Below are 27291 nucleotides of genomic sequence, written 5' to 3'. Positions count from 1 at the left end.
TTGAGAAGAGAACAGCACGTGCCTGGCTGATTTGAATTGTGTTTGCCGTGTTCCTAGCCTCTTTCCATAGTGCACACTAGCTGGGTGATGGGCCTTCCTGAAAACCTTTTCAACTTGTCCTTGTATGCTATAGCAGGTTATATTCATGGAAGTCAAAGTAATATAAATCCCACCTGATTTCTTCACAGAAACAATATTACGTTGAGGATTATATTTCTGGACTGATGCCTGAGGTTTTTTTATTTAATAGAAATGACCATAACCACCATTTTTACTCAACTATTTAATCCACGGGAAATGATTAATCTGAATACTGCTCAGGATAAAATGGTCTGAAGTGTATATAAATCAATTAACAAGGCTTCACGATAACCAGTCGCATTAAATTATGTTTAATGAGTTAGTGTCAGTAGACTATACAAGGTTCTTATTGTCATAATAACTGCCTTGTTTTACTGCAACTAATCAGAAGTTTAAAAAATTCACTTTATGCAAAGTCAGGGAACTCATAAAGGATTTCTTTGGTTAAATGTTGACAGGAATGTTAGAGGAGAATTTTCGGGAGACTTGGAGTTAATGGCTTTTCGAAAAGTTGAATTGAGATTTCTTGTTTTGCTTTGCTCATTGTAAATTCCCTGTAGCAGACACAGATTTCGGATAACGGGTTATTGGTCTCTCTTGATTTGAGTTGCCATCGGGAAGCCTTTAGGGAGGAAGTGACAGTTGAGAGATCTGAAGGGTGGTTACCAGAAGGTAAAGAGAAGAGGGAAGAGTATTCCAGTGGAGGGAAGCAATGGAGTAGAAGCCCAGGGGCAGGAAGGCACCTGGAGCTCACCTGGGATGGAAAGAGGACCAATGGGCTGTAACAGAGTAAGCAAGGAGGAGAGTCTTCAGGAGAGGTTGGAGAAGTGGGAGGAGAAGACCTGACTGTGCAAGACCTTGCAGGTCAGAGGAAGGATTTTAGTTTTCAGTTTTAATGTCAGGGGGAAACTTATTAAAGCAGGGACTAGAGGAGCAATATCGTCAGGCTTGTGCTGTATGTGGTTGTTGTGTGGTCATGGCTGGGTCAGCTCTCAATACTACACAGCCCTCATTCTTGGCACTTAGCTGATTTGTGTAAGTACTTGATTAATATCTTGTCTCCCTCACTACAGTGCACGCTCCATGAAGGCAAGGACTGTTTCTATTTATTCATCACTCTATCTCCAGTGTCTTGCACATAGTAGGGACTTAATAAATATCATACTAAGCCTTGTGACCTGCTACAAAGCAAGCGTGTTAACTTTTGTTTTTGAGGTGGAGTTTGCGTAACAGAATTAACCATGTTAAAGTGAATGATTCAGTGGCATTTAGTGCATCACATGGTGGGAAACCATCAACTCTGTCATGGTCCATAACATTTTCATCACTCCAAAAGGAAGCTCCATACCTGTTAAGTAGCTACTCCCCATCTCTACCCTCTCCCCAGCTCCTGGCAACCACCAATCTCCTTTTTATTTTAATAGATTTACCTATTCTGAATATTTCATATAAATGAAATCCTACAATATATGACCTTTTGTGTCTAGCTTCTCATTTAACGTAATGTTTTGAGGTTCACCTATGTTGTAGCATATATCGGTACTTCATTCCTTTTTATGGCTGAGTAATATTCTGCAGTATTCCATTTTGTTTACCCATTTATCAGTTGTTGGACATTTGGGTTGTTCCCTCATTTTGGCTATGTAAATAATGCTGCTATGAACATTAATGCACAAGTTTTTGTTTCAACACAGGTTTCCAGTTCTTTTGGGTGTATAAGTAGGAATAAAATTGCTGGCTCATATAGTAATTATTTGCTTAGTTTTCTAGTAAACCACCAAAATGTTTTCCGCCAAGGCTGAGCTATTTTGCATTCCTACCAGTACGAGAATTTCATTTTCTTTCCATCCTCATCAATACTTTTTATTTTCCATATCTGTTTTAAAGCCTAGCCATCTGAGAAGGAGTTCATCTTTAAAATGCATGAATGAACCACCCCTTATTTGCAGTGAACATCTCGTTCTTTGATACCTCATCACATTGATGCTCAACATTATGAAAAATTGTAGTGAAGCTCAAAGGCACACTGGACTGAATTGGATTCTAAATCCACAAAATCTGTGTCCAACATCATTCTGGTACATTGCCTTCTAAGAAAGGCTTGCAAGTATTAGGAGAATCCCACCTTTTCCTCTTGCCATCATTCTTTAGGATCGAAGATGAGGTCTAAAGGACTAATCTGACATTTAAAGAAATTTCTTCCTTCTAGAATATATGTGTTGCTTAAAAGTTCTTCTTTGGAGGTATCTTTTGAGAGTTGTATTGAGAATGATGAGGAAGCCACATGCAGTCTTATGGCAGAATGTTCTCATCACAACTAATTTTCTTTCAGTTTGACACATTTGTACTTTTCTCCTTTGCCTTTTCGTTTTCCTTTTTTCTTCTTTAAAGTTTAGCACCTCCTCCCAGGGAGTAGATGTACCTGCTTGCTTTTGGCCTTGGGCAGAGACTATAGCAAATGGCTCAGAACCAAACAGGGATGTAAGCAGAATATCTTGGAATACTCAGATTATTCCCACCCATCCATAGTCATCAGTCCACCATAGTTGGCCCTCATTAATAATGCTTAAAAATGTAAGTGCACTTTAATTTCCAGCCTTTGAGCGCCATCTCCATTCTTTCAGTTTCTGCCATTTTTCTACCCTTAACTAATGCTGTGATTATTTTCTGATTGTCAACATTTAGAAAGTTTTATATCATATCTGAGTTCACAAAGTAGAGTAAAAATGGACTCAGAAACACATTAACACATTTGCATACATACATGCCTTTAATAATAACATGAAGTAGAGTGAAATGCATTGCAATCAGGAGAATTGAGTCTTTGCAAACATTTAATTATCCAGTACTGGTCATGACTAATCAGCTTGTGTTCCACTGACTCAGTTGCTTAATGCTACAACTGCTATGCTGTTTCATGATTTAGCTGAAAGCATTTTTCCTGTTCAGAGCTTGCCAGGTAATTTTAATGTTGGCTGTAAATTCTTATAATTGTTCTAGATACCCCCTATGTGTGTTTTGGAAATATCCCATTGCTATTTTCAATCATATACTTGAATAGAATCTCAAACTATTGTTTGTCCTATTTGGTAAAAAACAAAACAAAAAAATTGTTTGGTTTTGGGGTGGTATGACCTTAGTGTGAGTAGTGTTTGTTTTTGAGAAGTGATACATTTTGAATGTGTCTGCTTTAATAAAAATTCTTTCAAGTGGTTTTAAATCACTGCATGTGTTTCATTTTATATCAAAACCCTTTTGTACAACTAAAATTTGTAATTCTAAGTGGTTCATTATTTTTTTTAATTACACTTGTGGCAGTTAATCCTAACCTGTTTTAACTTGAAGTTGTTTGTACCTTGGGTGCCGGGACATAAATTTCATTCTATTTTATCAGAGGAATAAACTGTTTCCCTTGGGTGACAGGCACATTTGAGAAGGCATTCATTTTTTCCACATCTAAACGTTACCATTAAATAAATTGACACTGTGGTGCTTTAAATGGGCATCCTTAAAGCCCCAAAGAGCCAATGTACCTTCTGGTGTACCAAAATTAGCACCCTGAAGCCTTTCCCTGGTCTTTGTAATTTTTCATAATGTTTCTTTTATTTCTCCCTTCTTGTCTACTTTGAAGCCTATAAATAAATTTCATCCTGAATATATTATCTTCTCATGTGTATTGATTTATAAATTATTCTTTATCCTCAAACAGGTAATCTCTCCCTGACCCTTGAACAGTTGTTTGGTTTTTTGGGGTTTTTTTGTTGTTTGTTTGGTTTGGTTTGTTTGTTTTGGGTTTTGGGGGGGAGGGTTCTTTTTTTGTTTGTTTTTTGTTTTTTGGTCCAGGCTGAAACAGGTGGCGAATGATACAGCAACCCAAACCACATTTCAAATTTTATTGCTAGAAGAAGATCTGGCCCCCAATTCCCCTGCAGCCTCTCAGATCAGATAATTTAGTCAAGCTCTCCCCAACACACACACACACACACACACACACACACACACACACACACACACACACACACACACACACACACACACACACACACACACACACACACACACACACACACACACACACACACACACACACACACACACACACACACACACACACCCCGATCTGTAGTAGAACGCAATTAGAACAAAGATCTCCTAGTTTCTTGCTTCTCATAATTAAGCCTTAGAAGCAAAAGCACACACCTGGGATCATGGCCAAACACTTAATTTTCCTTATCTATTTTTGGCATACACGGAGAGAAATTGTCACAAGTTTAACAATTATCTCACCTTATACCCTTAAATGCTTTGCCACTATAGCTGATTGTGGTGAGGTAAGAAGTATATCAGAGTAGCATTGCCCAACCATGTTTTACAGAATCTGATGTCACTGGATCTTCCTTGGGTTGAAAAAGAGTTCTATGGGAGATGCTGACTTACACAAAGATAAAGAGGTTTCTTTACTACAAGACTTCTTAGAGCATTTGTTATATGAATATTTGTTGTGAACAGCCAGCAGGAGGGGTAAGGAACAGCCTTCCCCACTTCTCTAAGGAACCTCATTGTTAACTTGTTCCATGTAATGCAGTGTTTGAAACAGTGAATGGAGTATTCTGATATTCTTTTTAGTCCATCTTTTTACATGGGATCTTAGTTCCCCCACCGGGGATGGAGCCCATGCCCCCTGCAGTGGAAGTGCAGAGTCTTAACCACTGGACCACCAATGAAGTCCTTGTTAGTCCATCTTTGTGTGGCATTCCTAGTTGGCAGTACTCAAAGGCCAAATATTAAAATTTTGCGAACCAAATCAATTTTATTTACATACAAGCCATTATTTAATATCTATTTCATGTGCTCTTCTTTCTGTGCTCAGTGTTCTGAAGGTTATACATTATACTTCAAACATATCACTAATTTTTAATGTTTCTTTTAAGCATGTTTTAGGGATAATTACAAACAGATTACCTGTTAAGTTTATAGCAGCACCCAGTGTTTATAGTGTACACCAGCTTCCAATCCAAAGCCTTGGGGGGAAAGAAGTGTGATTTAGAAACAATGTAAATAATTCCAGTACAGTTCCCAAATGACCATGTGCTCTGCCACAAAGGGAGAAATGAATTCCTAATTTTACTCATATGGTGTCAGATCATCAGTTCCAAAGGACTAATGGCATATGTTATGGACAACAGCCTTCAGGGGACTCTTTGAGTGGCCCTCACTTGCTTCCAGACACACCACCCGTCAGCCTTCCTGGCCAACCCTGGTCCTCTTCGTGAACGGTGTTTTCAACACCAAGTGCTCTCTGTCAATGGACCATACTCAACCTGCCCCCTTGGATAAGAGTAGCATCAGAATGGGTATGCCTCTTCTGTAGAGCCAGAAACTTTCTTGCTTTAAATAAAATATGTACACTTGAATTATGTGAGGCCATTGCCTGGTTCTGTGCTAGCCTAGTTCCTGGAGTTTTAATATTCATGTAGTTGGCTACTGTCAGCAAGCCACCTGAATGAATAGTCTTTCAAGCCCTTTAAAATGATCTCTGGGTGTTTTGTTAATCCTACTATAAGCAGTCTTTTAAGTTACTTGACTTTTTTTTTTTTTTTTTTAACTGTTAAGGAAATTGCGGTTCCCCGGGTCTCACATTGAAGAAAATATAGGTATCAATAGTATTTCCCAGGGTCATGTCTTTATTGCTTCTCCTGTTCCCTCCAAGCCTTGCCCTAAAAGCCTTCGCCTATAGGGAGGATGCCTTTTTCAAGGCCAGACTTTTCTTTAGGACATAGTAATTTGAGCCAAGAAGTTGGCCACGTTGTGGTTGAATGGAAGGGTAGAAATGTTTCACTGAAGAAGTGGCTACCTTTTGTGAGGCCCCTCCCCCTTGTTTTCTTTGCTTATTCAACTCAGCCATGTTTCACAATGGAAACTTGTTTTTTACCTACCTCTTTTGTTGGGGATATTTTTTAAAAAACAGGTATAGCCTGGATGTGCTATTTAAACTAATCATAACTTGGACATTTTTTTCTAGCTAGTTTGCTTTCTGTGTGATGTTTAACAATTCCGGGGGAAAAAAATTGGATTCATTGGCTTCAGTGGACATGCTCCAGCATATATTTGAACTGCTAGACCTTTCTAGGAAACTTACTGTCACTTTTGTAATAACGGTGCTATCACTAAAATGGGAGATAAAACTCTGTTCAGGACATCAGACACCTCTTTTACAATATATTTTTTGTTCTAGCCAGAGTTTATCTCTTCTTATACTGTAATAAAAATTCTCTGATGACCTATAAAGATTTTTGGCTGAGAATTCGTCTCTTATATTGAAAAAGACATTTTTCACCCTAATAGCCAGTGGTTCTTTCCCTTGCCATTGTTAGGTATTACTGTTTGCTGGTGAGATAAAATTTTCACTTACCTATGAGATCTCTAAAAAGTAGGAAAATCTTCCAGCCCTAAGGGATTTTGCCACAAAAACCATCTGCTTAGGTCTTATATATATTTCGGTACACATTTTTGAAGCTTCAATGTATGTTATGACCGATACTCTCTTACGGGGCGGGGGAGAGGGGGTTAGTGTATCACAGTGAACATCTAGATTATACCTCTTCCTGTTAATACTGTTTACCTGCTTAGAAGTAAAAGTTCAATTGAACTTTCCTTAAAAGTTTGATTTTTAGCCTCACATCTTACATTGGTCCATTTATTATAGGCATGGGTCAGAAAAGAATTTACAAGATGAGGAGGAAATGCTGTGTGGTGTAAGATACTAATGTTTTAAAATGATGATACTTCAAAATCAAAAGTTACAGAGGCAAATCAGGTCTTTGGAGAAGAATAACAAAAAAGATGTCAAATGGCTTAATAATAGAGGCCAGGCCACCAGAGTGCTACTTCAAAGTCTTAAAGGAGCAGACCAAGTCTTCTAGCACTTCCCTTGGACGTACACAAACTTGCCAGCCCCAACTGGCTGTCTTCCCAAGTTCTGGGAAACTTTACAAGAATCACAGGGGTTGGTACAAGTAGCGTGAGAATCTGCAGCGTTTTCTCTGTGATTTCGCTGCCATTGTGTGAGCAAATTTTCGTGTGTCAGTATGGAGAGGGTCCCATCTTTCCCTCCTGCCTCTGAGGTTTGTGATCTGTATTTTATTCTGTTCTTTTTTTCAGCCAGGTTGGGCTTTGAGGTCCTGGGGCCTTCTTTATACTTGCTTTCTATTTGCATGTGTATTTTTATCCATTTCCTGAGGGCTGTGGTGAATGCGTGGCTGGCATGTCAGTCAGCCTCACTGTTGCTCCTATCCTTAGTAGTTATGTATCTCCCTATTTAGATTTTTAAAGTCTGGTAAGTGTTGGGAATGCAAGGTGGTGTGTAGATATGGGTAGTGAAAGTGAAAAGTAACTTCTGAGGCCTTGTAGACGTGTTCAGTTCATCTCCAGTTAAGTTTGCCTTAGGAGAGAGACTTTTACCAAGTAAAGTGGAGTTCCTGAGCCCCAGTCTGAATTTTGAGAGTCTGAGATTACTTTCTATAAATGGAAGAATCTCTGAATCATTTAAAAAAATGATTCCTGTTAGACTCTTGAATCACTAAATGCTTACAGCATTTTTGATCTGTCTACCCTCTATTAGCCATCCTGTGAGAAAGCTGCATTTCTTCTTTAGAGCCACATTTCTGTAGCCCTGAGGTCCTTGGGGGTGATGGCATGGTGGGGAGGGGGGTCACAGTGGGAACACTTAGAATTGATTGTTCCTGGTGAAATTAAACTGCTCAGCGGATCACATTTAGATAATGATAGCCTCACTCTGAGCTTCCAAACATGGCATCGTTCTTATCCAAGTCCTCATGGTCACTGCTTTTTCCTCAGCATTGTGCTTGCTGATTTAGGTGTTTTTTGTGGTGCTTAATATCCATTTCCTATAGGAGTTTCTATTCAATTAAATGTGCTGCCATCGGGTAATGCCTGCCTAGAGACTATCTTCGTGTCTAGGGATGTACTTTGGATATTCAGTTATGTTTTGATCAGGTGTTTGAGAGTTTCGGTTAATATAACCGTAATTAAGCTTTAAAGGCAAGAAGACAAAATGCCCTGGCTCGGTCTTGCTTCACTACCTCTAGTAAAGGAGAGACAGCTTAATCACTAAAGAAGATGCAGGAAAAGCAAAGTCAGAAAAGTACAGTTTTTAAGGCTCGTTTTAGAGTTATGACTGTAAATTACACATGAAGATTATTCTTCTTGGCTTGTTATAATGGCATAGGCTTAGAAACCTCAGCAATTTGACCACTGAATACATTATGGCAATTTTAACCAGGAAGCTTAATACACCGGAAATGTTGCCTGGCACTGTAGTGCTCTCCTCTCTGCACCCCGCCTTCCAACCTTAGTACAGAAATGCTGAAATTTTGATGAAATGCTCTTTCTTTCAATTTTGAGTTCTTTTGGCCTTTTAAAGACTGATTATAATGTTCAAAAATACTAGTGCTTCAGAGGAGAAAATAGCTTTGGGGCTGGGATGTGGAGAACAGTTTTAAATCATTGCCAAGTGTTCAGATTATTAATAAGGATTTTTTGTTCATTTTTGAGCAAATATAGTCCCTCAGTATCTGCAGGGGATTGATTTCAGGACGCTCTGCAGATGTTTGAGTCCTATAAAATGGCATAGCATTTGCATATAACCTATGCACATCCTCCATATACTTCTCTAAATTACTTATAATACCTAGTATACATCTATTAGGTATACATCTAGAGATGTATACCTAATATACATCTCTAAATTACTTATAATACCTAGTATAATGTAAATGCTATGTAAGTAGTTTTTAGGTGCACGACAAATTCAAGTTTTGCTTTTTGGAATTTCTGGATCTCCCCCCACCCCCAAAATATTTTTGATCTGAAGTTGCTTGAATCCACAGATGTGGAAGAGCTCTCCACCGATAAGGGAGAGCTGTCCTCTTACTTCCTTAGTAACTCACAAAGAGCAGTCTGATGATTAATAAAAGTAATGTAGTGATCATTGGAGATGACATTGATGATTATTTGCTGATAACCCGAGTAGCTTTGCATGTTTTCAGGGCCTGTAATTTTCATTATCATTGATCTGAATAATTGATGGGTATTAGCCACATGCAAAATGAATATTGAAGGAGAATCTCATTTTGTGAGCAGCTTAAAATGGTCAGAGGGGTTGCTATTTGATGGTTATTTGTATATTTTTATCCTTTGAAAAGCCAATTATTTAAACTATTTTAATTAAAAAGTGTAGGATTGTGGCTGGTGTACTAAAAACTTGTAGGATGTTAGTTAAGGTCAATCATTAATTCAAAGAGAGAGGTTCTGTAGCAGTCATTCTCAGCCCTGGCTACAAATCAGAATTGTCACCTGGGGAGCTTTGAGAAAAATTAAATTAAATATTAAATAAAAGACCCAGCCATTGGTATTATGTTTAAAGACAACGTGTGACCAGACTTAAGAACCACTGATCTATGACTAAGTGATAAATTTAAGTCTGCCAACACCTGGAATGGATGGAGAGGTGAGCTCTGTTTCAGAACCTGTGCCAGCTTTCATAATGACAGTCTTGTATTAAGGTCTTAATCTTCCCTCAGTTCTTTTTGAGTCACTGGTCTAGAGGCAGCTTTCTTTGTTTATGACTAGCGAAAGCATAGGATTTTAAGATGGTACTAGTTGACCATTCTGTTTAATTCTTATGATGCATAGAAGCTTTTACTTTCTATTAAAATGTTTTTATGTGTCATACATTTTCCTTATAATACTGTAAAATCCTTATTGTCCTGACTACCGTACCACTTATGAAATGTGATGCTGGGCAAGCTGCAAAAACTCTCTGTGCTTCCACTTTGGCTGCTGTTTATTTTTTTCTTTGCTGTTATCTGGGGCATGGGTATAATAAGAGTATCTACCTCATAGGGTAGCTGTAAGGATGTCTTGAGATACTGTGTATTAACCACTTAGAACACAAAATCAGTTCTCAGTAAATGTTAGCTGACATTATCGATGATTTTATTTCCCATTGGACCTAGCAAACTATCCATAAATGGTTCCTAAATAACTTAATGAGTTATCAAATCTATGCTGTGACTCTTGTGTAAATAAACTACTTCTTAGAAAGTTTCTCGAAAAATATATTGCCTCAGATTAGCAGATGCAAACTATTATATACAGAATGGATAAACAACAAGGTCCTACTGTATAGTACAGGCAACTGTATTCAATATCCTCTGATAAGCCATAATGGAAAAGAATATGAGAAAGAATGTATATATGTGCATAACTGAATCACTTTGCTGTACAGCAGAAATTAACACAACATTGTAAATCAACTATACTTCAGTAAAGTAAATTAAGAAAAAAAAGATGGTACTAGTTGAATAACAGTACCATTTTACTCTGGTTTTTATTGAGAGACTATGTTTTGGTATAAATTACTTTTTAAAAAAACAATATTCAGTTTATAGTATGGAGGTATAATTCAAGAGTACAAAAGGGTGATTTTTATCATGAAGAAGACAATTAAATTGATTTCTCTGTTAATTCATATTGCTATAAATACACTTTTATTTTTCCACCCTTTTAATTGTAGTGTATGCTGTATCATTAAAATAGAATTGTTGCTAGCACATTTCAGTTTTAATAAATGCTGTTCCTAAGAACATTTGCATGGGAAGCACTTCAACACAGGATGTACTCCTAATGAATTAAAATTCATTATGAGGTGGCAGGAATCATACACTCCCACTCCAGACTACACTGTGTGCCATCCAAGTGGGAATTTTTTTTTTTTAATAATTCGAACTTGGAGTTCCTCTCCCTTGGCTAAGGCACCTACATTATTCAAAATCACAGGAACTAAAACCACTGTTCTAACACTCTGCATTGGCAGCAAGTGTAAAATTACAGTGAATTTACACATGTGTTCAGCTTTGCCATTTTTATGTGAACCAAACAACGTTATATGGTTGCAGCAAATTCTACCAGAAATTGCGGGCTCATCAGATTTTTAGACCAAAACAGGCATTGAAAAGTCATCTATTTCACCCCACCCCACCCCCAGTCCTCAGGCAGCTCCAAACCCAAACCCACCTGAGCTGAGGAGACTTTGCCCTTTTTTGAAAAATCCTCAGGAGTGGACATTTTACAAGTTCTCTTGGGTTCCTATTTCCACATCTAACAATGATCACTGCTGAGATCTCCCATCCCCCTCTCCCCGCTCCCCAAACCTGCACAGCAATTTCAATCCATTTTCTCCAGTTTAATGGAGATAGAGGTCACTTAAGCCTTACTTGAAAGATATCAGAGGTAATATGTGGGGGAAAGTCTTAGTAAAACTGTAAATGCTATGCAAATGCACAGAATTCATTAAAATATCATGTGCCTGAAAAATTGCTTTATGCTTGTTCCTTCCTTTTGTTCTTTGGAATGTTGTTATCTGCCACAGAAGAAAGTTGAAGACAATTCAGAATTGGGGAAGTGCTAGTTCAGTTGGGTTTTAAGTGGCCACTGTTAACTGAGGAGAACTATATTGGCAGTGCAGGAAACATCCTGCTTCGCTGATCTTCTACCTCTTTTCCTCTTCCCTGTTTTCATTTGTTGAATGATCTGAGAACTGGCATGAAAGGTAGCTCTTCCTTATTTACTCCATAGCCACTTCTTGCTTGTGTGGAAAACTAAACAACCATGTGAATATTAAATTAAAGGATTTAAATTGTAGTGTGTATATGGACTTGACAATTTCTGTACTTCAGATTGGTACATAATAGGTTCAGGTCTGTTGTAGAGAGACTACATTGGTACCGTAACTTGCAACAGAAAACTAGGGTAGGGGAAGCAAAATAAAGTATACTTTTAAGCAGGTGTATTCACTTTCAGTTTACTTTTTGCAAAAAGGATATTATGGAAAATTTAGTGCTCTTATTAGTAAGCTGCGTCAGACCATGTATATTACAGTTGCAAACAAAGTCAGTCCCTGAATCAAAATGTATATAGTTACCATTCTGGTAAAGGTATTGTTTACTGGTTTCCAGGAACTGTTTGAAAATTTACCTGTTAATCACTGACCCTTAGCACGCGAAGGACCTGGTACAATCAGCTGTTCTAATGCCCTGTCTTGGGGCAGGCAGGTAAATAGCTAAGTTGTCCAGCATTGATAACTTACTTTTTCCAGGTTGCCATAGATTGAATGCTCCCTTAGTGCATGCCAGGGTGGATTTCCAGAAGTTATCCTTTATATACAGGCTAAATCTCTCCTACTTCAATTTATCTCAGTTAATTTTCTATTGATTCCCTATGGATTTTGGAGGCAATACCCCACTAAATAATTATTTAATAAGCTTAAAATGAAAATGGTGAGGCAAGAGGTCTTATCTGTATTTTAGGGTAATTCTTGTTCTTTTAATCTGAAAAATTATTTTCCCTATATCTATGTGAGGTACAAAAATTCAGACTGGAATACATCCAAGCATAGACATTTGGAGAACTTTGCAACCTCTAAGTAGTCTTGCTTAAAATGATTATTTTGGGAGTAGAGAGTTATGTCTTTGACCTTTAAATAGATAATTGAAGGGAAATCTTTGTGGCTACATACTTGAAAACATTTTAGGTTGGAAATTATAGTTATCTTTTTTTAAAAAAATAATGGAAATATGTAAGTGGATATTGGTTTTTATCATACTTTTTACTTAAAAAAATGGTTGTCTCAAACATAAAATAGTACCATCAAAAGAGACTATCCCAGATTTATATAAGAAGGTATATTATCCTGATTTAAAATAAGGAAAGTGAAGCCTCAGTGAAATAAAAGGGTGAGGTAAAAATGGAGCTCAACCTTGCGACTTCTAGATTCAATGAACCTCTTTTTTAAAAATATAAAAGGGGCATTAGAGCTGTATTGTGTGAAATGGGACCTTTTTTTTTTTTTTTTTTGCGGTACGCAGGCCTCTCACTGCTGTGGCCTCTCCCGTTGCGGAGCACAGGCTCCGGACGCGCAGGCTCAGCGGCCATGGCTCACGGGCCCAGCCGCTGTACGGCATGCGGGATCCTCCCGAACCGGGGCACGAACCCGTGTCCCCTGCATCGGCAGGTGGACTCTCAACCACTGCGCCACCAGGGAAGCCCTGAAATGGGACTTTTTGACAGTAGGCTCTGAGAGATCACAAAAGAATGTCTTTCCTTGTAAAGCCAAACAATTACAACTTTTCTTTGTAGAAATAGTTGATCAGTCCATTAAGAGAGGCAGCCATTCTATTCAATATATTCCTGTGTATTTATAAGCAATTATTTTGTGTTTAGAGCATTCTGCTGTCTAGTAAGGAAATTGACAAAGGTTGTCCTCAATAGTTGTTGTATAATAAAATAAATATTCCCAATCTGACCTTTCCTAAGTTAGTATGTTGCTGTGATAGTGATGGTTGAGACTGTGTGGATGAAAGAAAAATGATTGGCAGTAAAAATACTGTTTCTCTAGGATACTTACTTCAATTTAAACATTTAGAATTGCAATGTTGGCCTCAGAGCAGTTGGCTCAAACAAAACTTTTACTAATAATCTTCACTAAGTCAGCAACTAAGAGCTTAGTGGAGTTTGAATTTCCTAACAAGCTTTTCTCCTCTCCCCCTACTACTCTCTCTCTTTAGACAATAGCCAAACATGTTAAGACAAGAATTCTGAGCTTGGTAGAAGCATGGAGAAATGTGATGAAAAACTGACTTTTCCTCTTTCTCTTGGTCAGTGTGCTGGAGAAGAGAAACGAGTTGGTACACGCACAGTATTTGTTGGCAATCATCCAGTTTCAGAAACAGAAGCATACATTGCACAAAAATTTTGTGATAATAGAATAGTCTCATCTAAGGTAAGTTGTTTTTTAACTCAATAGATGTTCATATAGTGAGCCAGATAAAACTTATTTTTATATTTGCTGGAAGCTGGTACATTTATATATGTATACCTGGATGTGCACTTATACCAATCATAGACGAACTGTGGTAATTATTCCACCAAAAGGCAGTTTTTTTAAAAGCATCACTTTGTCTTGTTACAGCTGAAAGATCATTTACTTGCCCTCCACTATGATTCACATTGCCTGTTGATTATATGTATGACTTTAAGTCTTGAAGTGTGCTAAACGTGGAATTATTTACTTGCCCAGAGCTTTCTGAATTGCCCTTAAGTGGACGGACTGGGTTGTAAATAATTTACATTCTTCTGGAGGGTGTTATCTTAGAATGACATTTGTGTCTCTTTCTATTCCATTGCAGAGCTTCTCAAGTACACTCCTGGGTCCTAATGGGTACATTCTGTTCTGTACACTGCTTAAACAGTTAAGGGTTCAGTCACTGTAGCTGTATTACCATTTGAATAATCATCTTACTTTAGCACTGTGTAATACTAAAAGGAGTGGCCTGAAAGTCTGAAGACCTGTTTAAATCCTGGCCTGATCATTTACTAGCTGTGCGACTTTGGCCAAATTAATCTCTCAGTCTGAATGTCCTCATTAGTGAAATAGAGCTTATGTGATAGCGTTCTTTATAGATCCTAGTATCCAGTAGTCATCATTCTACAAGTATTAGTTTGCTTATCTTTACCTTTGACTGACTAGGTTAGGTGCTAGGTGCTAGATTGCTGGCCCACTGCTGTCTCTTATAGCATGGCACAGATCTTGATAATTTTCCTCACTTCCTAATGTAAGGTAGATCTCACATGTTGCTGATGGTTGGTTCACTGAATGTTGGCAAACACTGAGGACCTGAAACACAAAATTATGCCCTTCCTTTGCAAACTTAACATTTTGGTTTTCAAATGTACATGTGATTTCTTTTTGGGTAGTGATATACAGACACGGGGAGGGGGAAGGGTAAACTGGGACGAAGTGAGAGAGTGGCATGGGCATATATACACTACCAAATGTAAAATAGATAGCTAGTGGGAAGCAGCCTCATAGCACAGGGAGATCAGCTCAGTGCTTTGTGACCACCTAGAGGGGTGGGATAGGGAGGGTGGAAGGGAGACGCAAGAGGGAGGGGATATGGGGATATATGTATAGCTGATTCACTTTGTTATACAGCAGAAACTAACACACCATTGTAAAAAATTATACTACAATAAAGATGTTAAAAAAATACAGACAGATTATGCTTAGCTGGGAGAGTAACATGTAAAATGCAGACAGAATGAATGAAAACTATATTGCCTAATGAGCAGATCTATTGGGCTATAGAACACTCTGAGTGTATTTGGATAAAATGTCTGTTTCCTGTTAATCTTTATCCTTATGGCAGAAATTTATCCTCAGCTAGAAGTTTCCATACCTGTGCCCAAGATAGTGAATAGTTCTTTCACTGAAAATTGTGACTCACCCTATAGTATTCAAGAAAACAATCAATAGTAGTCCTTTGGCTCAGAATCATAGACTTATAGAACTGAAACATCATAGGAGATCCTCTTGTTCAACTCGCTTATTTTACAGATGGAGAAAGCCAACCCACAGAAATTAAGTTAGTGACATGGTCACGAAGCAGAGTTAGTGATAAAGCCAGGGTCAGAACTGCTTTATAAGGTCTAGTGGCTCTGAATAAAGAGCTGTTTTCACATCGTTTTGCAATTTGGGCTCCTCCCACAGTTTTCTCTCTCCTTTTGTATCAAGTGAAATATAAAATACTTTCTAGGGGATTATTGTTTCCTATAGTGTTTTATGGGGAAGATGGTAAAGTGACAAACCGATAGTAAAGTGACTTTTGAACCTAGTGATAATTGATTTGTTTTAATATACCATGAATTTTTACATATTAAAAGAACGTAGAAGACTCAGTTAATTCTCAACTCTTTTTGTTTAATAGAATATTTAATGGAATAGAATATTTTTCATATTTTGTTTACCTTCAGTTTTGCCAATATGCAAAACAATGCAATAGGATATTTTTTTAAATAGTTGGGAATTCATGAGCAAATATAAATTATTTCTAAACAGATCTGCATATACAGTATATATGTATGTGTTTTAGAAACCAGAATAAAGAAGTGAACATTTCTACATTGATCGACTAACACATCTCTTTTTTCTCTGTATTTTATATTTACAGTTTGTCTAGTTAACTGCTCATTAACTGATCTATTTTTCATAACAGATCTAGAGCAGAAAAAGAGGAATTGACAGTATACTAACTTCACAAAAAGAATGAAATTTTAGTACAATGAATAGTTACAAGAAAACAGCGTATAGTGTAGTGGTAAACAGCTTCACCCTTACAGACAGAAGACCTGGGTTTGAAGTTAAAGTGAGTCATATAACCTTCCTGTGTCCCAATTTTCTTATCTGTAAAATGGGGGTATTAACTACTTAGCTCATAGGATTGTGATTAGACTGAAGTAAAGTAATCCACAGAAAGCATTTAAGCACTGTGCTTGGCATGATGTAGTAACAACTCAGTAGATGGTAGCTGCTATTGTTATTTATGTTTCTGTGATTATTATTATTATTACTGCAGTCCTGAGCAGTACTATTGATTTCCTCAGTCTCCTGTGTTCAAATGTGTGGAGTGATCTCTCTTGAAAAGAGGCCTTCAGTCTGGAGAGAAAAAGAGTTTCATAATTTGACTTTCTCTTCCTCACATTGCCCTTTGGCTGATTGTATTTGCACCAGAATCTTTTAATTGAGGAAATGTGTAATTTATAGAATATGTTAGCTGCCTTCCAACTATGTAGCAAGTGTTGATTTCCTTTCTAAACCATTTAGTAATAAAAATAACTTTCTCTTAATTGGGTGCTTTTTGTTTGTTTGTCTACAAATGACATCAGTAATGTAATATCATTGGGAATAAGTCCTGTTAATACAAGGAACACTGAAGATAAACACTTTGATAAAAATTTGTTTTAATTTACTTATAAAATGAGTGTCCTTTTCTTCTTTTGGAAACACAAACACTTTCTTTAGAAAAACTTGCTCTCTTTGGCCTTCCTACTTTAGAACACTCTGCAGGGACTTTGGGAATCATCAGAATTTTATGGCTGGTACAAAACTTGGAAATCCCCTTCTGTAGCAAAAGGAGCTAGATCTTTAAGATCTTTAGCTTCCATCACATTTCTCTGTTCTACATTTTTTTTTTCCTTTAAAAATCCTGAGCCTCATCTTGAAGGCCCCTTCAGTGGGATAAGAATCAGGGAGCTCCACCTGACTCTTTGAAGCTATGCCCAAGGTTAAACTTACTCCTATGTGAAAGAATGTCTTAAAGTTTCAAGCCTAAAATTACACTAGCATTTTCCCTCATTTTAAAAGTCAGAACCTTCAGTAGAATTTATTAGACATGTCTTTGCATCTTATCGAACTCCCTGAAGGTGACTTTTTAGCTAAAATCCTAATGCAGTACTGTCTTGGTAACTCCTTTTGCTGTTCTAAATTTATGGTAGGAAGAGTGATACTTTAAAAATGAGAAAGTTCTGCTTGACATTGGTAATGAAAATGGAAGTAGACTGCTGTGATGCTCAAAATTGAATTTAATGCCTACATCAAGGAGAGTTGATAATAAAGTGGATACAGTCATTTAGCAAAGTGAACAGTTATTCAAGCTACAGCTCTGCTTATTTACAACCGGGTGCTTATTTACAAGTAATCTTCAAGTTTAGTGATTTTGTTCCATCACATCCAAATCCCAGTAGTTAGAAAAGTCAGTGCTCCTTCTGCTAGCCCCTTCGCAACTGGTTGTTAACTTTGTTCTTTTCAATAGTTACTACTTCGTTTTTTAGCTGCTCCCCTGTTTTCTCGTGATACACAGAAATATTAGAACAAGTTATTTGGAGCTTTAGCTTCCACATCAGCATTTTTAAGGCTAAATTGGAAAATGTTTGGACTTTGGGTACAAACAAGTAATGTTCTAAAGCCTCCTTTGGTTTAAATTTTTCAATTTAATACTTTCAAAACTGAGGTTCATTTCCTACTCCCTCCTTTAAATTAGGAAAGTTATTTATCAAAGTTATATGGTTTTGATTTTAAATTAAATTAGGTGATAGATGTGCGAGGGGGTGACCCACAGTTTTTTCACATCAGAGGCCACATTTGTGTACCAATTATTTAATTCACTATAGAGAAGATGAAAAATGCATTGCATATACTTGGAAAGCTGGCATTTTTCTGGAGAAACTTTTAAAACATGTTCTGAATGTCACGGTTGCTTTTTAAGTTTATGGTTGCATATTAAGATAGTATAGAAATCCACTTACTGACTTCTCTGAGCAAGAACTGACTTATGACCCAAAAAAATCTCCATTTTCATCATTGTGTATGAAACAAATGCTGTAAACATCTTATTCCTGTGAGTTAACATTGTTTTTGGTTTGTAGCAACTGACTAAGTCTGAGAGTCCACTTTTTAGGTAAACAAGGCAATTTGAATAACTTGGTATTAATGTGGCTTTAATTCAATTTCAGTTTTAATTAGAAAACTCTTTTCTTAGTCTACATCTAGACTAAAGTTCATTCTTTATCTCACAAACAGTGGGAAATAAATGAAGCTTTTAGGCAGGGAGAGGTCATGTGAACAGAACCACATTTTGAAAAGGTCATTCTCATGGCTTTGTGGAAAATGGAATGGAAGGGAACAAAAGTGGAGGCAAGGAGTCCATTTAGGAGGCCAGTGCAGTAATCCAGGTAAGAGATGATGGCTTGGACAGCAGTGGTAGCAAATACGGAAAGATGTCCCAGAGATATATAGGAAGCAAAAATGGCAGGACTGGTAAGGAATTTCTTGTAACCGGTGGTTAAAGGTGTCTTCCAAGTATCTGAATAACATGGCTAAGTAGGTGTTCTTGTCATTCACTGAAATAGGACATCCTGAAAGAGAACTAGATTTGAGGGACAGAGAGAGCATCATGGATTCAATCTCCTTTTACATGGCTCTGTGCCTTCTTGCACTGGGTTCTTTACCACATAAACTCCCTCTAATCTTTCAAGGCTCAGTTCAGAAGTCACCTGCTCTTTGAAGCCTTCTCAAGCTTCTCTTGGGTAGGAAAAAAATCATAACTTCTACTGTATCCCCATAGCATTTTGCTCATGCTAGTTTTATGACATTTACCACATTAAATTGAGTGAATACATGATTGTCTTTTTGGCGATAACATAAATTCCTTCTGGGTAGAAAAGCCATATCTTGATCTTTAATGTACCTGCTAAAATCTTTGTTATCTGGGCCACTGCCTGGCACACAGTAGGTGCTTGCTGAATTGAACTGAAATGCACTGCACACCAAGTGGGATGACTCTTGTGAGCATAATCTAGTTCTAGTTTTACTAGAAAACTGCATTGAAATAATGTATGCTATATTGCATTTGTATTATAATAAAGAGATGAGAAGTTGAATTTGCTTTTTAGTTAGAGCAGTGGAGGAAATAGCCAAAACACAGGTTTTAATCAAAATTTCTTGTATGCCTTCTACATGCTGAACACTGTTGTAGGCACAGAAGGGAAGTGATCTTATGATGTGTATGATATGCTCCCTGACCTCTTAGCAGTTCATGACCTGATATAGGAAAGAAGAGGGCATGTTGCAGTGGTTTCCTATAAAGAGAATAACCAGAGTTCCTCAAGGAAGCAGTTCATTTAGTGAAACACAGGTAAACAAACAGTGGGGGCCTGGAAGCAGCAACAAAAAATGTTCCCTTTCAATGTGTTAACACCCCACGGAGGATTCTAACAGTCCCTAATGTTTGTTTGTTTAATTAAAAACCCTTTACTTAAGAAACAGAAGGTCAACAAGCTAGAAGCTCAGCTGTTAGCCTGTTGTTGGAGTTTAGTTTGTTGTTTTAGAAAATTAACCTTCAGTTATCGGGACAGTTAAGTGCTGATCTGAACTACGGCAGCTTCAAAGTGACTGGATCTGTGGTTTTGATCCCTTTTATTTTTGGTCACAAGTTGCCTTGGGAACCTGAAAACTGTGGACTCTCTTCTCCCAAGTGATACACATCCACACACGATTATGTACTTCATTTTGAATGGGCTTCCCTGAGGCACTTCTGTGAACGCTGGGGGAAGAACCTTCTAGGTTAGCGGAACCTTGAGCCCATACACCTTTTAAAGAGAGGTTAGTAGTAAATCCCCATCTGTCGTATCATGCTCTACAACGTTGGCTTTTTCAGTCACCCCACCTAATATAATGGACATTTTCTCACATATGGAGACCATTCAAGTATAAATTTAGATCTTTAGATTAAGAAACATTTCTTTCTTTCTGGTTTCTGGTCTTCTTTATTAAGACATCTAGAAAATCCAACTTCTGGTGATTTTTTTTTTTTTTTTTTTTTTTTGGTGATTTTAAAATTACCTAGTCCTTGAGCTTAAGGTATCAGTGAGAAAGAAGGTCTTTGTGATTTGACAGTTGGCCCAAGAGTTTTCTCCACCTGCCCGTGTACAATTTAGCGTTGAAACCTTTACCTATTACCAGTTAACAAAGCGCAGGGTGGTGCGTTGTTGATTAAAATGAAAGCCCTCTATGACCCAAGGTTATGTGTACACCTCAGCTGTCACAGAGGTGGGAAGCGGTGATAGGGACAGAATTATACTTGTGATGATGATCAAGATTCCAGAGGTTAGCTCAGCCAAAGGAATTAATTAAATTAGTACATTCACTCATCCAACTAATTTATTGTCTACTTTATGTCAGGCATTGTGCTAGGTGTTGGAGAAAAAGTAATAAAAAGACAGATGAGGTCTGCCCTTATAGATCTCATTGCCTATTGAGGGAGGAACTTTAATTAAATTATGCACACATATAATTATTCACTGAAACGAGTGTTATCAGGGAAGTATAGAATGATATGAGAGCAGATAACAGGGAACATAATTTAGATCGGGTCGGGGAAAGCAAAGCTGTGGGACTAGATGGCCCAATTGGAATGCTCCAAGTGAAAACTTCACTCCTGAAAAGAATGTTTATATACTCTGCCTCTAAGTACACGCTTATTCATACGTTTGAGGTTTGGGTTTTAACATGCTTTCAAAGTGTTGTGATAATTTGGAATCATGAGTCATTATTATTAATATTTTTCAAGTTTCCTTTCTAATAATCTTTTTTATTCTTCTCCCCTTACAGTATACACTTTGGAATTTCCTACCAAAGAATCTGTTTGAACAGTTTAGAAGAATTGCAAATTTTTATTTTCTCATCATTTTCCTTGTACAGGTAAGAGCTCCATTAGAAACTTAATTTCCTTAACCAAGTTTCAATCCATTTCTAACCTTAAAATGCCCTGTAGGGGCTTCCCTGGTGGCGCAGTGGTTGAGAGTCCGCCTGCCTATGCAGGGGACACGGGTTCGTGCCCCAGTCCGGGAAGATCCCACATGCCACGGAGCGGCTGGGCCCGTGAGCCATGGCCGCTGAGCCTGCACGTCCGGAGCCTGTGCTCCGCAACGGGAGAGACCACAACAGTGAGAGGCCCGCATACCGCAAAAAAAAAAAAAAAAAAAAAGCCCTGTAATTAAAAAGTTGTTTCAGGGCTTATTATAATAAGACTTGTTAAAGTACTAATATTATATTTCAAGATATATGTGATTTTACATATTTCTAAAGTAGCTCTTTTACTAGAAAACTCTAGTAAAACATCTAGACTAGTCTGCATCTCATACCACATGCTCTCTTGCCGCTGACTTCCTTTATTTTCTTACAGGTGCCACATGCCCTCCTACCATAGAGACTTTCTATACACCCTTCACTGCACCTGGAAGGCCCTCCCTTCCATCTAGTTAACTTCTATTTACTCTTCAAATCTCAGTGTCTCACTTGTTTTAATATCTGGTTTTCACTGTAAGCTGCCAGTTCTGTGAGGGCAGGGACTTTTCTCCATCTTGTTTAAAATAAAGCAGTGTCTCTACAGCCTGGCTGGTAATAGCACAGAGGCTGACAGAATGGTGCTCAACAAATAGATGGTAAATGAATGGATGTATTTCAGTCAAGGGGTTAGTTCAAGCTGGGATGAAAACTAAGCCTAAATTTAGAACTATTTTCTTAAACTTACAGCTATGTGGATTGCTTTTGTTTTAATGAAAGTTAACATTCACCCTGCTACCGGAATGTGTTTTGTCTGCATTTCTGTCTGAAATGTTTGTAGCATGTAAGTGCTGCATATGAGTTAATGACTTATTTTCATTTTACTTTCAATTTAATTTCTTTACCTAGGTCACAGTAGACACACCAACTAGCCCAGTTACCAGTGGACTTCCACTTTTCTTTGTTATAACTGTTACAGCCATCAAACAGGTAAATTTCTAGTTTACAATTGTACTTGCATTTCAGTCCTGTCTGATTTGAATTTCATTGTCAAAGGTTCTTTTTCACATTTATATCGGGTGGGTATCCTTGATGAATTTAGTTTATATTTGGTTTTTATTGGAAACACATGAAAATTATTGTAAGGTGCATCTTTAATTTCTTTGCTCCTTTCTTCCTATTTGTGTGTGTGTGTGTGGCGAGGGGGGAATATAACCCTAAAAGGAGAGTAAGTAGAAGGTGCAGCTCAGTGGGGAAGTGAGAGGTGAATTTTTAATGTGCATTACATTTTTCATTGTGCTATATCTGTCTGAAAAATTCCCATTCTTGTGGACTTTTTAAATTGCTGCCTATAGCAAAGAACTCAAGAGCATACATGAGTTTCTTACTTTAATTTTGTTGTCTTTCCTGATGCTGCTGAAGGGGGTCATGGGTAGAAGAGACTTTTATTCTTGTTTCTTGTCAAAGTTCATACCTGCCACAGTTTATGATAGTGCCTTTGAAAAATTCCAGATGAAATAGAAAATGGAAACAGGAAACTGGAGGTGAAGGGGTGGGTTAGCAATGTTTATCATGTAATTGGAGAGTGCACAGGACCTGACAGATGACAAGGATACTTTTAGACAGTACTTACCAAAAGTACTTTAAAAAGTATCCCCCAAAACTTCCAAACTGTTTGCTTAACAATATTAGGAACATGGTTACCTCTCCTCTTGGGTTTATCTGGTCTTCTATCTTGCTTACCAGGAACTGCAAGAATATTTTATCAAGTGTTTGGTTGCTATATAAAGACTTTTGGAATGTTATTTCCTTAGGCTGTTAGGATTATTTTCTTTAACATCATAGAATTGCTGGTTCCAAGAATAGCCTGTATGGTTTTCAAAAGCTCTTACTGATTCAGTTTACTCCCAGTACTAGTTCATGTTGGGGCCTTTCTTTCCTCACTGACATCACAGAAAGTACCATATGAAGTGATAGCCTAGCATTGCCATAAAGAAGGACAGAAGAGGAATGAATATATAGCAGCTGAGAAAAAAAGGGGAAGGCGATCAAGAGATTTTTCACACAGTTAGATTTGAAAAGGTACACTCATTATTATAAAGAAAGAAAGCAAAGTGATGTAAAAAAAGGAGATCATGCTAAAACAAATGAACGCCCTCCATCCTTAGTTCTTTTGGCTTAAATTTACTCTAGACCAAAGGAAGCCCAAAGGAAAATGAACTCTGATTACTTCTAACTCTAAAAAATGAACAACAATTTGCATTTTTTTTGTCACCAAGTCAGTGGAGAAGTTTAACCGTCATTCTCTAAAACAACAGTTTTAGATAGATACTGTTCCAAAATAATCCTCCTTGCCTTTTCTATTCTCTGTCCCTGGGGAGGAATTATATTTCCTCAGAGATGATCACTCCAGCGGTCTACTATACAAGAACATATTTAAGTGATTCGCTCTATAAGAAAATAAAACTTTTTTCAAATTAAAGAGTAGAAAAAATTAACATTAACTTGAATAAGAGCAGAATTAGAAAAATAAATCATATCCTTCACAATTGAAGAATGCCTGTGTTTTTATTAATACTTACCTATAGAATGCAGGAACCTTTTAACACAATAAAGCTATAAGGGATATTTTGAAAGCATATCTTAGTTTTTGCTGCAAAAATTTACAGTGTTGTCTCTGTAGCATTCTGATTTGAAATTAATACTGTAAGTATAAATACCTGCTGGTGACTCATAGAGGGGGTTATAGAAATTTATTAACAATTTTACTTCATTATGTGAGCTTGATTATGTCCTTACTTTTATCCTTCTAGGGATATGAGGATTGGCTGAGGCACAGAGCTGACAATGAAGTCAACAAGAGCACTGTTTACATTATTGAAAATGCAAAGCGAGTGAGAAAAGAGAGTGAAAAAATCAAGGTATTAAGTTTTGTAGTTCATTCTTTTTTAAAATTACAGTAAGAACACATCATTTTAAAATGTACAATTCAATGGCATTTCGTACATTCACAGTGCTGTGCAACCATCAACACTGTCTAGTTCCAGAACATTTTCACCACCCGGAAAGGGAAACCCCCATAGCCATTAAGTAGTCATGCTGCATTCCTCCCTCACCCAGGCCCTGGCAACCACTAATCTCCTTTCTGTCTCTGTGGGTTTACGTATTCTAGATATTTCATATAAATGGAATCATACACTATGTGGCCTTTATGTCTGGCTTCTGTCACTTATTGTTATGTTCTTGAGGTTCATTCATGTTGTATCCGTATTTCATTCCTTTTGATGATTGAATAATACTCCATCATATAGCTATACCATATTTTGTCTATCCATTCATCAATTGATGGACATTTTAGGTTTTTTCTACCTTTGGCTATTAGGAATATTGGTAGTATGAATATTCATGTACAAGTTTTTGTTTGAACACCTGTTTTCCATTATTTTGGGTATATACGTAGGAGTAGAATTGCTAGGTCATGTGGTGACTCTATGGTCAACTTTTTCATGAACCACCAAACTGTTTTCCACAGCAGCTATGTACCATTTTATATTCACCAGCAACGTATGATAGTTCTAAGGTATTGTTATTTTTTAATATCTCAGGCAATTTAATTTTTTATCCAAATTAATCATTGTTTCATATTACCCAATAAGAGTCCTGTCGATAAAATTTTAGACTTGTCCACATCAAATAATATTTTTTGTTTCCAACAGGTTTTATTTTAATTAATAGTAAGGTTTACTTTTTAGAGCAGTTTTAAGTTCACAGCAAAATTGAACAGAAATTATGGAGTTGACATACACCCCTTTCTCCACACAGGTGCAACCTTCCTCATAATTATCCCTCACCAGAGTGGCATATTTGTTATAATCAGTGAACCTCCAGTGGCACATCATTATAACCCAAAGTCCATAGTTTAGATTAGGGTTCACTCTTGGTGTTACATATTCAGTGAGTCTGAACAAATGTATAATGACCTATACACTATAGTATCATACAGAATCATTTCACTGCCCTAACCATCCTTTGTGCTCTGCCTATTCATCCCTCCCTCCAACCCGGGTCACCACTCTTCTTTCTACTGTCTCCATAGTTTTGCCTTTTTTCATAGTGTCATGTAGTGAAAATCATACAGTATGTAGCTTTTTCAAATTGGCTTCTTTCACTTAGTAATAATGCATTTAAGTTTCCTCCGTCTTTTCATGGCTTGATAGCTCATTTCTTTTTTTTTTGTCCAAATTTTTATTTTTTTAACATCTTTATTGGAGTATAATTGCTTTACAATGGTGTGTTAGTTTCTGCTTTATAACAAAGTGAATCAGTTAGTTATACATATACATATGTTCCCATCTCTCCTCCCGCTTGCGTCTCCCTCTCTCCCACCCTCCCTATCCCACCCCTCTAGGTGGTCACAAAGCACCGAGTTGGTCTCCCTGTGCTATGCGGCTGCTTCCCACTAGCTGATAGCTCATTTCTTTTTGCACTAAATAATATTTCATTGTCTAGATGTACCAGTTTGTTTATCCATTCACTTACTGAAGGACATCTTGGGTGCTTCCATGTTTTGGCAATTACAAATAAAACTGCTGTAAACATCCATGTGCAGGTTTTTGTGTGGACGTAAGATTTCAGTACATTTTGGTAAATGCCAAGTAGTGTGATTACTGGATCATATGGTAAGAGTATGTTTAGTTCATAAGAAGCTTCCAGGCTGTCTCCAACATAGCTACCCACTTTGCATTCCCATAAACAGTGAATGAGAGTTCTGTTGCTCCATATCCTGGCCAGCATTCATTGTCAGTGTTCTGGATTTTGGCCGTTCTAATGGGTGTATAGTGGTATCTCATTTTTGTCTTAATTTGCAATTCCCTAATGACATATGGTGTTGAACATATTTTCATATGCTTACTTGCCATTTGAATGTCTTCTTTAATGAGGTATCTATTAGGTCTTTGGCCCATTTTTTTATCAGATTGTTCATTTTCATATTGTTGAGTTTTAATAGTTTTTTTGGTTTTTTTAGTGTATTTTGGATAACAATCCTTTATCAGATGGGTCTTTTCCAAATATTTTATCCTAGTCTTAAGGTATTATTTATTTATTTTTATTTTATTGTGTTATTGGGATAAAAAACACATAATACTAAATTTACCATCTTAACCATTTTTTAAAAATATTTATTTACGGCTGCATTGGGTCTTTGTTGCTGGGCGTGGGCTTCTCATTGTGGTGGCTTCTCTTGCTGTGGAGCACGGGCTCTAGGCGCACAGGCTTCAGTAGTTGTGGCTCACTGGCTTAAGTAGTTGTGGCTTGCGGGCTCTAGAGCCGCAGGCTCAGTAGTTGTGGCTCACGGGCTTAGGTGCTCTGCGGCATGTGGGATCTTCCTGGACCAGGGCTCGAACCGTGTCCCCTGCACTGGCAGGTGGATTCTTAACCACTGCTCTGGCAGAGAAGCCCTTAACCATTTTTGAGTGTACAGTTCAGTAGTGTTAAGTATATTCAGATTGTTGTACAGCAAACCTCTAACCCTTGGTACACACTTTTCTATTTTCTGTTTCTATTACTTGGACTACTTTAGAGAGATACTTCCTGTGAGAGGGAACTATAGTATCTGTCCTTTTGTGACTGGTTTATTTCGCTTAGCATAATGTCTTCAGGGTTCATTTATGTTGTGGCATATGACAGGATTTCCCCTTGTTTAAGGCTATGTAAATACTCCATTGTATGTATATACCACACTTTCTTTATCAGTTAATCTGTTGATGGACGTTTGGCTTCCTTCTACCTCTTGGCCATGTGAATAATGCTTCAGTGAACACAGATATACAAATAACTTTTCAAGATCTTGCTTTGAATTACGTTAGATATATACCCAGAAGTAGAATTTCTGGATCGTATGGTAATTATATTTTTAATTTGTGCAGGAACCTCCATACTGTTTTCCATAA

At 37.3% G+C, this 27291-nt stretch overlaps 1 protein-coding gene across 10 annotated transcripts in view; it reads left to right on the top strand.

Annotated features, from left to right (window-relative positions):
* The window catches only part of ATP11C (ATPase phospholipid transporting 11C), a 173895-nt gene that overhangs the window by 67756 nt on the left and 78848 nt on the right, over window positions 1-27291 (top strand). For 9 of the 10 annotated variants that reach the window (XR_007474695.1, XM_033403643.2, XM_033403638.2 and 6 more), the window contains exons 2-5: window positions 13823-13942; window positions 21167-21256; window positions 22250-22330; window positions 24154-24261. Coding sequence is in view for 9 of the 10 variants with exons in the window: in XM_033403643.2 (XP_033259534.1) it covers window positions 13823-13942; window positions 21167-21256; window positions 22250-22330; window positions 24154-24261 (399 nt within the window). In the remaining variant the exon portion in view is untranslated. The remainder of the gene's footprint in view (window positions 1-13822; window positions 13943-21166; window positions 21257-22249; window positions 22331-24153; window positions 24262-27291) is intronic. The other variant, XM_049704397.1, reaches the window with a different exon arrangement.

Source organism: Orcinus orca, chromosome X, assembly GCF_937001465.1.
Source record: "Orcinus orca chromosome X, mOrcOrc1.1, whole genome shotgun sequence".
NCBI classification, from domain to species: Eukaryota; Metazoa; Chordata; class Mammalia; order Artiodactyla; family Delphinidae; genus Orcinus; species Orcinus orca.
The sequence above is the reverse complement of the archived record's forward strand: the minus strand, read 5'-3'. Positions and strand labels throughout refer to the sequence as shown.